The sequence below is a fragment of the Glossina fuscipes genome, unplaced genomic scaffold (assembly GCF_014805625.2).
Source record: "Glossina fuscipes isolate IAEA_lab_2018 unplaced genomic scaffold, Yale_Gfus_2 0, whole genome shotgun sequence".
NCBI classification, from domain to species: Eukaryota; Metazoa; Arthropoda; class Insecta; order Diptera; family Glossinidae; genus Glossina; species Glossina fuscipes.
In genome coordinates this window covers 18875065-18887789 of record NW_023998414.1, presented here as the reverse complement: position 1 = coordinate 18887789, position 12725 = coordinate 18875065, and the positions used below count along the sequence as shown (strand labels likewise).

Genomic DNA, 12725 nt, shown 5'->3' with positions numbered 1-12725 from the left:
TGGTCTTTCTGCCTCGAGACCTTCACTTTTTTTGATTACATGCGCTTGATATCGTTCGCTTTAGAAGTGCATAGTAAATGATTCCTTTCCAATCCCACCACAGAAGACCGTAGCACTTCCTTGGCAAAAGCTGCAACTTTGTAAGAAATATGAAAGAGATATTTCCTGAATTAACCCATGTTTTTTTGCATTTGATTTTGATTATCGTACGAGATGAATTTGAGAAATGTAAGGAGATCTCAGAGAGCCAAACAATTTTTGCTGTCTTCGGTTAGCACTCATGAGGCATACGTATCCCTTCCTTCTGTATCTTTGCCGTACGCATTCATGCTAGGTCTAAGAATATCCATTTTTATTTCCGTTAAATTAAAACTTAATCAGCTGACTCTGAGCGACAGCACTCTTGAATTGTGTACACAGAGCAATGGTTAGAAAAAAAAGTGGAGAAAGAGCGCCTACGCACACGCTTTCCACTATACCCTACGGGAATTGTCAAGCCCTATTGTCGCATCATAAGTCGTAAACAGGTATCTGAATGTCAGCCAGTCTGACATTGGTCACATTACGTAATCCTAATTTTTGTAAAACATAATCCGTTTTGCTGTTGCTCTATTACATATCTAGAAGAAATTTTTGCTTATTACATGACACGGACTAGTATTAAGTGTGCGTATAGCAAGCCCACGCTATTCAAATATATGCTAATAAAACTTAAAGAGAAAGTGCGGCTTGCCCTTAAGGATCGCAGCGAGGAAATCTTCTATTGGTGTGAAACTATCTGCGTTTCCCTGTGCTGTACAAGCACATCCGCAATCGAAATTCGTTGCGGATCAAAAGTCAGCCTTTAATATATCACAACCACCTTTGTCGACACAAAGGAGTAAGGAAAGCAAGTAAGAATGCGTGTTAACAACATGCAGATTAACGACTTGCATTATGGCCAAATAGCTACGATAATGGAGTAGTTCTGCGGCTTTTCGTTATAACACATCGCACACCATTTCAGTAACTAGCTTCGTTTCAAAATACGAGTTTTCGAGAGATTGCTCTCTCTTAAGTCAGATTATAGAAATAAACCTTTTTCAAGTAGTTAGCTTCTAGCTCGGAATTATCCCGGCAAGAGTTCACATATTTCTCGACCGCATTTCCCGTTGGCTAGAAAGCCCATTACAAATCACACTGAAAACACACCTCCCATCCCATTTCAGATCTGTAGGTCTCTATCACTTTGTCTGCTGAAAGCTCTTAAAAGTCTTATTGATGAACTCCTTTTGAATGAAAAACCGAAAAGAGCGTAATATCACTCCCGATAAAGTTCGGCAGAAAACTAGTGCCTCTAGATTTGCCGTGTGGCAACATAGCTGAATTAGTTTATACTAAACTACTCGATTCAATAGTTTATTACCTAAATTAGGTTACGAATGGAAAAATGATAAAAGGAATTGAACCATGAGTGAATATAAAGCCTTCCAAACGCGTTTATTTGGGAAAGGAATTAACTTTTTCACTTTCGTTAAAGACTAACAAAAATATTATAGTCGGCCACGGCCTACCATTAAATACCATACATCCATTAATAAAGTTACTTATATAACAACTTTTCAAAATACGGCGTTGTATGGGATGACGCCAAAAAAGTGGTGCGATCTGAACCATTTTCAATAGTAATTGTCGTTAGGTGAAAGTAGGTCAGTACACGAAATTTCATTGAAATATTTCAAAAATTGCTATCTGTAAGTTGAACACGAGAACATTAAGCGGCCGGATAAGACAGAGTCACTTTCGATCGATCGGTACAATAAAAACTGTGTCTATCTCAAGTTCTTCTAGATGTTGCATACATTGGCACAAATTTAGTACACCCTTGTACCGCAAGTAGTGCAGGGAAATAATTAGTAAAAACACTATACCGGGCTAAGGCTTATCATTAAATACATTACATACCCTTACAATTCATATAATAACTTTCTCGAAATTAGGCGTTATATTAGAAGTCCCCGGAGGTTTGGTCCGATCCGAACCATTTTCGCTAACGTTCGCTCTTGGGCCGAAAAATTTTAGTGTCCGTTGAATGCAAGGAAACAAGACCGATAGACAAGCTTAGATAGATTCCAAAATTCAGAATTCTGATTCGATCGGTGTTGTAAGGTGTCCATCTCAAATCCTTCCGGGTTTTGTGTACATCCGCACAAATTTAATGTACCCTTTTTACTACAAGTGGTATAACGTATCAAGATAATGAAAGATATTTTATTAAAGATTTTGCTCAAGGTCAACTTTTTACATTTTACATCATTTTGGCACCACATGAACTTCGGCATGAGAGTACAATCCAGCTTCCACAGCACTTCCCAGGCGAATCTACTTCTTTTGGATATTACTTATTAACGAAATGGCAATCGAATGCGCCGGTTGGACGTTTAAATGCAGTCACTTTATGATGTCGTTTACTGATCGATTCAAATTCTTACGACGACTACAAGAACATTTAAAATTTGCTTGCTTGAATAGAAGACGTCACTCAATAAGTTCATAGGATTAGATATTCATATCCATACTTGCATCTGAAACTGTACTTGTAAACTAATGGTGCGGAATGTCATGAAATGTTGACACATTACATCTGCATATCGATACCATCTACAAATCATATGAATTCGTCAATAGCAATCTAACATCTGTACGCCATCCTATGAGTTTATTAAGTGATGCAGTATTTTTTGTTGAAATGACTCTTCTCAGTGACGATTTATTAAGATATTTATAATAAATCAATTAAAAGATCGATCGCCACCATCAAAACACGCAATACGCATCAAGATTTTTACACTCAATACATATATAAATGTGACATAAGCAATAACAGAATTAATATGCCCTCGCTTTTATCAAGAATTTAAGATTTTTCTTGTATTTTTTTTTTGCATATATTCATAGAAAATAAATTCATATAAAATATGTACATAATTAACGAATGCAACTAAAACATATCTCCGGATCGTCAGTCAGTGTATAGTCAGCATAGCATTGTCAGTTTTTATAGGCTTTATGCACGCAATGACGATAGAAAGCCACAAAATAACAGTAAGCATCCGCCGTTAGCGCATTTGCTATATACGTAAATTGAACTAAAGATAAAGTGAAACGTTTATGCGAACACGAAAATGTGTAAAGTTCTGCAAAGAGATTTAAAGGTAATATTTTTAAGTTGAAATCATTTTCTGCGAGCGACAGTTTAGTTTGTGTGCAGACAATCAATTTTCTTACACATAAACAGCTAGATATTTTACAACAATTTATTCACCAACATATCACAGTAGGTGCAGCTTCATTGGAAAAAAGTGCTTTTTATTCTACGGGATTCTATTGTTTTTCCTTACTAGCATATGCATTACTCTCATTCGCATGAGAAAATATGCAAAAAAAAAAAAAATAAAAAATAAATATATAAATAAAAAAATTCTCATAAACTTACCCGTATTATCTTTTGATCGTGCATAATTTTTCGTATACAATTCACGAGGAATGTTATCACCATGCCACCCAATATTAAACCAAATACTGTGATAATAATAATCATGTGTTCCTTTTGGCCATCGGTACCCGTCTGAATTGAAATAAATATAAAATTGAAAAGAGAGAGTAGACAAGAAGAAAGAGAAAGAGAAAAACGAAATAGAAAAAAGTGTTTTTTTTTTTTTTTTTTTTTTTTTTTATATCATTGAAGTGTGGCAACTAAAGAAAATACAAATTGGAATAAATTGTTGGACGTTTTGTTAAAAGCAAACGAACGTCAACACAATAACAACAATTTATTCATATGTTTTGTTATCAAAATAAAAATAAATAAATTTTCCTCTTTTTCTTTTTTTTTTTTGCTATTTTTATAGTCGAAAACTATGTTGTATAGGGAGGGGAATCTGTGGTGCACACATGTAAGCTATGCCAACTGTATGTATATGGACATACCTTGCAACCTTCCTCGTCCCAAAGGAATTTACAATTACTTCGTCCATTGCAACGTAGATCGCCGTCTATGCAAGTCGCATCTTCACAATCGTATTCACCTTCTAAGCAACCTGTGGGAAAAAATCACGTACATACAACTAAATGTAGACAATGACTTTCAATAAAATGAATCTCAAAGAAAATTTGTTGCAATTTAGAAAAACAAACTCTTTTATCTCTCATCCACTCTAACTATCTTTCTCTCTTTTTCTCTTTTTCTCTTTCCATTTTTCTAAAAGATAGAAATTTACACACAAGAACATATACAAACAAAGCTTTTATTTGCAGGAAGGAAAAATTATCAAATTTTGAACAATAGCAGCAACACTGTCAAGTCGTCCGCAATTGTTATCAACAGCCCTTTAAAAGTCATCATCATTCCCAACATCATCACCATTGCAATGGTTTTTGTTATCGGTTTTATCAGTAACAGATATTGTAGCAGCAGCGACAGCGGCAATAACAAACATTGGCATTTGGTCTAATGTAAACTGAAAACTACAAATACATTCACGTCTACATTTTAATAAACAAACACACCAACAGCATGTAGAAGTACTTACTGCTAACATGCATGTATATCGAATACATATAGAATAAAATCGATAGCCCAACTGATTTGAATGCAAATTTTTTTTTACATTTGCATACAAGTTTCTAAAGTAACAGCCGCACACTTATATCCGCAGTGTTAAGACAAAAATCAAATAATAAAACCACAAATACTCCAAGGAAAGCGGACATGCTCAATATATCATTGCATTCGCAATCATCAATAAACAATAGTATGATATCAAAAATTGAATTAAGCATATATCCGCCTGCCCCACCCCTTTAAAAATCCTGTTACGAAATTATGGAAAATTATGCATAAATGAAACGTATTTTAATAACAAAGTACTTAGCAGTTATCATGAAAAAAAAAAAAAAAACACACAGAACGACACACCCTCCGGAAGTAGACATTTGGGCGCCACATTTTGTAATTAGATTAATTTTGAATTCAAAATAATCTATAGACCAGTATTGCTGTTATTGTTGTTCCTTCCACTCTACAAGTAACAGAAGTGTTTGCTCTTACGCTTTGAACTTTTCCCATTTTTAAAATTTAGAAAAACTTCATTTATATATGCCATGTATGTGTGTACGGGCAGATGCATATATGTTTAGATCAGTTATACTACCAAGTGGCATAATTGAGCCTACTTTTCTTTCTAAATCCTGCAGTGTGGATGATGAAATTCGACTTAAGTTCGTTCTAAACTTACCTCCGCTGCCGCGATCCCTAAAAGCAGTAAACAAAATGGAAAAAGTTGAATTGATGGCAATTTGCTCAGCATAAAACCGCATATGCAATATATTTGAATCCGAAGTGATGCCTTCACCAGCAGAGCCACAAAAGTTTTTCACTCTGTAAACAACAAATACAATAACAAAAAAAAACATAAATAAGAATAAAAAAAAATGAATAGAAAAATAGAACAAGAAGCAAATTGTTGTACTAAACACGGCAGAGAATTAAGAAAAAAAAAAAAAAAAAAAATGCAAACGTTTGAATGTGAAATGACTCGTCAATAAAAGGCCGACGAAAAGATTGCAAAGAAAAACACTACACTGACACTACATAGAAGAGATGTCTAATAATTGAGTAGTAAACCTAACATTATTTAAGTCGCTATAAACTCAGCAACTATAGACAAACACTAGCTCATACACTCAGCAATACAAAGGAAGGCAAGTCAACGAAGGCAATCGAATCAATTTTATGCAAACAAAAATAATAAAAAAAAAAATAAAAAAAAGAAGACAAACAGATAAACCAATTACAACAAGGTTCGAATTGTAAACGAATGTTTTGCATATGAATACCATCATCATCATCGTCATCATCATCATCATCATCATCAACAGTGACTTTTAACAGAGGGAAAAGGAAAAACAACAATAAATAAATGCAGGATAAAGCAACAGATAGTTTTTACATTTATTATTCACATAAATTAGAATAATACGAGAAACATTAAACACATGTGAACCATGTGGGCGACATCTGCACCCTTCTCGCATTTACACATAGCAGATGGACGAGGTTAAGTCAATTTAACTGACCGCACTACTACAAGATACGCAAGGATTCACTCTGCTCGTTAACTTGGAAAGGAAAAACCAAAAATTTAATTAGATTCGCTTTCTGTCGCCACTATTAACATCCATTAGCAAGAAGCTTGGATCCATTCACTTATGTAGATTATACATATATAAATCAGCAAAAAATTTTAAATACATGCGTTTTTCGACTAACAATTTAATGTCGTGGATTCAAAGCTCAAATGCCGTAGAGTTTTCAATGAAGCCATTAGCCAATAGATCCTAATGTTTTAAGATCTTAGACTTGGAATTTATTTCTCTGACACTATATACATGTGGTCACCCAATCATCAATTGTTGTCATCAATTTGGCTAAAGAATGTAAAGATTTTGGAATGTTGGAAATATGGGTACTCGCTTAAGTGGACCTGATTTCCGCGTCTTATCTCATTCACTTTCCATGTAAAGCCTTATTTTGATAATAACTGCATTAAATGAAACGGTGTAGAGTATTTAGTGGTGGGTCGTGTCTCACTAACCGAGGAAATTCAAAAACAATACAAAATTTGATAATTTCGAGTAAAATAATTGCGTTACATTTTGCCATATTGCTTCGATCAACGCGATAACGCCTCCCGGACCTTTGACAAAAATTCGTTAGGCTTATGGTGGATATGCTTTACCAGAACCGTGCTCTAATTGCAAGAGAAGCCAGTGAAAATCTTTTGCTTCAGTTTTTTGCTCACTAATCTCTATAATGATATCGTAATCCTTTCACCCAAAAAAATGGAGAAAGGTTATCGGGAGCAGAATGTCCTATAACATAGTGGTTTTAATAGAGTTCGCTTGAAATATATATATATATAGAAGAATTTTAGTGAAAAAGTACTATAAAGTTTTTCTTTTATCGATTCCTATATCGGTTCATGGGCCCAGATAATGCGTTCCTTCAGTACCAAGGATTATCCACAATATGCCGTCTTTTTTTTTTTTTTTTTTTTTTCTAAATACCAATCATTACTCAGGGGATGTCCCGTATTCGTTTAACATGGTGACTCTTAGAAAGAAGAAAGAAAAGAGAAAGAAAGAAGGTGAAGGATCGTAGCGTAGTGGATGTGCGACCAATTGATTAAGTGCTACGCACTTAATACGATTAATACGAGAAAATGGAAACTTCACCGCACTTGAGCTTTGAACCCGCGAACAATGACGAAGGTCGAATATGAAGAGAAATTTACTGATGCGATTGTCAATCGCATTGTTGTTCACTGAAAGTATGACACGTGTCTACTAGAATCCCATAGAATAGATTGCTCTGTCGTCCGTTAAATGCATAATTTGGCCATTCTGCCATTCTGCCAAAATGCTTTATTTTTCAATTTTTGTCCGATTCATTGCTTCTGTCTATTTAAAAAAAAAAAAAAATTGTATTGTGAATTCTAGCTAATAATTGATTTGATTGCTTTTGAGAGGCTGTTTGTATACAGACATTTTTTTTTTTTTTAAATTATTTATGAATTATTAAAAAAATGATCACAGTTTAATAGTGATTCAATTAGCATCAATGGCTTAAGTGGCTTGCGGCATAAAATCCATTTGGTTTTTTCTTTTTCGAGATCGTGAAGGTAGGTTTATAATTATTGCAGGGGTAAGCTTTTTTGTATGGAATATAATTTTAATTAGTAACAAGTAAAAACATTACTATCGGGCAAAGCCGACCGTTATATACCCTACACCACTTTGCCTTATAAAATATTTCAATTATTGCCGCGATAAAAAACCAAAAATGATATCTTGTTTGCATGCAAAAAAAAAGTATATTTTTCTTAAGTGACTTTATAGGGGAAGGATTCAATAAAAGTTGATTTGCTCAATGAAGATTTCGTAATTTTTCACCTTTTTTTTTTATCATAAAATATTAAGAATTACATTCAATTGGCGTATAATGGCTTAACTTTCATAATAACCATTATATAGAATGGAGCCTGAGAAATGGATCTATGTCGTCTACATCTGTTTTAGTAAGTTTGCACGCCCAATTATTATCAATTATGCACTAATGTTCCCTAAGAATCTTGTTACCATATAATGATTTATTTCTCTATTTGACATAAGTATATATGAGCGACTAGTAGACGCTTCCGATCGAAATTTTCCATGTTAATATAATCTGCGGAGTTTGATAGTGCAACCCTTTCAAAATATGACATTACCTGGATATGGTTTTGTAAAAATAGCCTGATCTAATATGTTTTTAATAGGTCGTTGGCCTGGGACGAAAACGTTTCAATATATTAAACACTGTGAAAGTGCCGCAATAATTTTACAAATATATTGAATATAAAATCATATGGGCAGAGATCAGACAGATCCACAGACAGACAATTAAGCCAATCAACTTCAATTTATTTGATAATTCCAGACGATACGGAATTACATTGATACAAAGAAAGGTGGATGTATCTTAGGTCATATATACAACTAACTGAACATGAGTAAATTGAAAAAACTTAGTCGGTCTCTCTCTCTCTCTCTCTCTCTCTCTCTCATTCTCTCTCCCTCTCTCTATCGATCTCTCACTGATGTTCTTTACAAATTTTCCCTAAGAGTTAAAAGGACAAGCGATCAAACTACAAATTATTATTATTATTATTATTATTATTATTATTATTATTGTAGGATACAATGATGCAATTATGCAATGTTTACAATGGACGTTTGTCAGCCTAATACTCGCAGATTAAGTGTGCATAACTGTTCTATGATTCGGAATCCTTTTACACAATGTTCAAATGTCGATTATGTGAAATCATATTATTTTCAAAAATATGTTTGTAAAATTATACATAAGCATAACACTAAACCGAAATCTCCATTCAAATTTGATATGTGCGGTTGACAGCGCCCTTGTCCAACAATCATTCTATTACTACAACTCATCTACTTACATATCAATCAATTTTTGCCTTCCCCTATCCCTCTCTCTCTCTCTCTCTCTCTCTCTCTCTCTCTTTCTCTCTCTCTCTTTCTCTCTCTTCTTATCAATACATTAACAATATAACTAAACGTATGCAAATGTTATATGTCATCAATCATTTATCTTGGAATGGCAATCGTCAAAGTCGCATCGAAAAAAATAAAAAATTATAAAAAAAAAATAGAGACGAAAATTTAAGTAAATTTTAGACATGTAATATCGTTGATATGATAACGTTGATAGCAATTTTCGATGGTTTGCATAATAATGATCGACATAAAATCATAATCATAGTAATAAGAGAAGCGGAAAGGGCAAAATGATGTTAACAATGATAGCAGTAGTGCCAGTAGTAGCAATAATACTAGCAATAGTAGTAGTAGTAGTAGTAGTAGTAGTAGTAGTAGTAGTAGTAGGTAAGAAGAAAAAGGTAATTGACATTTTTTAATGGAAACGGTAGATAAACATAAGGGTAAAAATGTATTTCTCATTTCGGAGAAAGATTGAAGCTAAACATCTTTTTAAAATAATTGTTAGGAGAAAATTTCTTTCATTTTGCTTTCTTGTTAAAATATTGTATTCGTACGGGAAACCGTCATAACTTACCTCATGGGCATAACAGTTTGTTCAGGAAAAATATCGAGGAAATTTACTTCGCAGTCATTAGGTTTGCTTAATTTGAAATTCAAAAATGTCACTTGTATCTACAATAAAGAAGAGATAGATAGATGCAAACCAAACAGAAATATCTGAGACTTGATAAAATTGAAAATGAATGCAAGTAAATGTTTTCTTTTTCTGGTTTTCTTTTTTTTTTTTTTTTTTTTTTTTTTTTTTTTTTTTTTTTTTTTTTGTTACCTTCCATTTATCCTGCACTTGTATACGCCACATACAATCTAATGGTATCTTATTACGTATGACAGTCTCCCTTATCTCTTGAGGCACATCTGTTGAGTTAATGAAGCCCTCAAAGCCGTCCTTTTCAATTGTACAATTCAAATCAGTGCTGGGTGCTTTGCATAAAGAAATAGAGGAAAATTTCCATAAATACGTTGATGAATAGAAGACAAGCAAATTGGAATAATACAAATTTTAATGTTTACAATAAAACAAACTTGACTTTTATTATAATGTATTATAATATTTATAAATTATGCACTACATAGTGTATAAGTAGTGGTCACAGCGTAAGAGCATCAAGTTAAACTTGTTTGTAAATTCTGGAAATTCTCCTTAAGTGCACTTTAAAAAGCACATTCAATTTAGATATGATAATTTGATGCATAATTCTAAGACGATACATACGCTCGTCACGGTCATCGGTCACGGTCTACTCTATCTTTAATTGAACTGGAGTAGAATTTGTTTTCTGTTTGCTCTCAACCGAAGATTGTGAGAAAATCTATCCAAATCCTGAATCCTCCCTTTCGATCTCCTCCTCTAGCTTCCTTATCTACGCATTCGTAAATTGACATCGAAATGATTGTAATATAGTGTTCGGGCAAACGATAATACACTTTAGAACAATGAAGCTAGTAGACGTTATAAGAGTTCATTTTTAAATTTCTAGAAATCTAGATTTTTCATTTTTTCTATACATATATTAGTTTGGGGAAAAAGAAATCCATTATTTAATACGGCAATATATACGGCACGAACTAGCCGAAGTAATTCAGAGAGTAGTAGAGGAGATGAAGAAAATAATATTAAAAACCTAACAGCTTGTAGGGCAGAGGCAATTCTTCATGGAATGGATTCGTAGCGGTCCTAAACAGTGTTCAACGGAATATGGTTGTGTTCTTGTATCAAAATCTTTGATACCACAATACTTTTTAACTTTGGATTTCATCCACTATCTCTTCACCGATGACGATATTTCATCATGTTACGTGTACGCTTTCATTATCGTGGATGCTGGCTCATGTGAAACGTTAAACGACTCCCCCGCTAACCGAGCGTCAACGAATTGTCTTCTTTCGAATTGTAAGATATTTTCAGTGACATATTTCAGCGATTATTTGCTTTTATCATCGCAGAAGAAAGCATATAATATAACCTACCAAACTTGATGCGTAAACTATGCAATGCAGACGCTTGGCATTACTTATACGGAAGCAATCTTGACAAAATGCAACAAAACATTACTATATGGCACAGTGTTCAAATTGTTTTATTCGTCCCTCAATATATTTGTTGATTGCAAGATAGAACGAAAATTCATCTAATCGATGTATAGATCATATCTTAGATCATATCGTAGATATTCGAAGTCATATTTTCGCGTAAAAATTTCGCAATATTTCGTAATTAATTTTATAATTGTATAAACTAAAATCAGTTTTTCCATAGTTTGCGTTATTTTGCTTATATAATTCCTTGTTGGCGATAAGCAAATCCCTTATCATGAAAAGAACACTTTAAGCCTAACTTAAAGTTCCTAGTTGCATACAATTCAAGCAGATATGCTTTATTGTGTATCCGATGTATTGATATAATTGCATATTGTTTTACGCGTTACAGACATTTGAATAAAAAGCCAACCATCCTGCCACATATGCAGCCAATTTTCCTCTCGTTCAATGTAATTAACATCCGTAATACGTCATATTATTTACAATTGCGTGCACTGCGTGCTCTTTTCAAATTTATATATATTACAAAATTATATGTGAGATTTACAGCAGTGTTCCGTTTTAAGCCGGTTAATAAGTCGTTCGGCTAATTTGATGCTGAAAAATATACGTATTACGTATCGGGCAAAATTATTTAAACATTATAAATGAAACATAAGATAATAACAGTACTTCCCTCTATGGGTGGCGGATAATTGCACAATTACAAGCACTAATCGATTTTTATCCCCTCCCGTTTTAAGTGCAACACTGGAAAAGAATCCCATAAAAATTATATTCGCAAAGGTAAACAATTTTTATTTGATCCTCGATTCCTTTTCTTTTTTTTTTAAACAAGAAAGAATTACTCGCTAACTTAACCTATGCCAACAATGTTCATAAATATATAAAATTTTAACAAAACTTTTTTGCAAAAGTATTGCAACATATTACAATAGTACCTTAAATAAGGCTTTACTCGGAAAATATTGAAAGCTACGAATATTTAGACTCTCCGCAATGAACATTTTTATTCTACATTCTTGAATGAAAAGATATTTAGAATACATCCAAACAAAAACAAAAAAAAAAAAAAACACTATTATGTAATAAATATAAAGGAAAGATTTTTGCATACATCGGTCTCCATGTCATTAATTCATTAACTTGCTTTACTTACCGTCACGATTCCTATCGATGAATTCGTAGACAGCCGTGAAACCTTGATATTCAATGCTTTCATCTGAATGAAAATGCAACCATAAGTAACGCTCTTTCGATGTTATCTCCGGTGGGAAAGTTCTGCCACAATATTTCCCGATTAAATTTGAGAAACCATACTGTCCGTCACGTATCTGAATTTAGCAAACGAGACAATGTTGTCCGTAAAAACATTGACTACATTAGAAAACGTAATAGCAATGATAATGATAATGATATTAAATTGATGGATTGTGTGAATGCACATAATTTCAAACACACGCACTCACACATACACACACACACACACACACACACACACACACACACACACACACACA

General features: G+C 33.3%; 1 protein-coding gene across 1 annotated transcript in view; it reads right to left on the bottom strand.

The window, feature by feature from the left end:
• Positions 1 to 12725, bottom strand: part of LOC119639931 — a 153337-nt gene that overhangs the window by 33099 nt on the left and 107513 nt on the right. The window contains exons 5-10 of the mRNA XM_038037664.1: positions 12365 to 12539; positions 9932 to 10086; positions 9680 to 9777; positions 5277 to 5419; positions 3970 to 4079; positions 3476 to 3607 (exon numbers count right to left, since the gene is read on the bottom strand). Of these exons, the coding sequence (XP_037893592.1) occupies positions 3476 to 3607; positions 3970 to 4079; positions 5277 to 5419; positions 9680 to 9777; positions 9932 to 10086; positions 12365 to 12539 (813 nt within the window). The remainder of the gene's footprint in view (positions 1 to 3475; positions 3608 to 3969; positions 4080 to 5276; positions 5420 to 9679; positions 9778 to 9931; positions 10087 to 12364; positions 12540 to 12725) is intronic.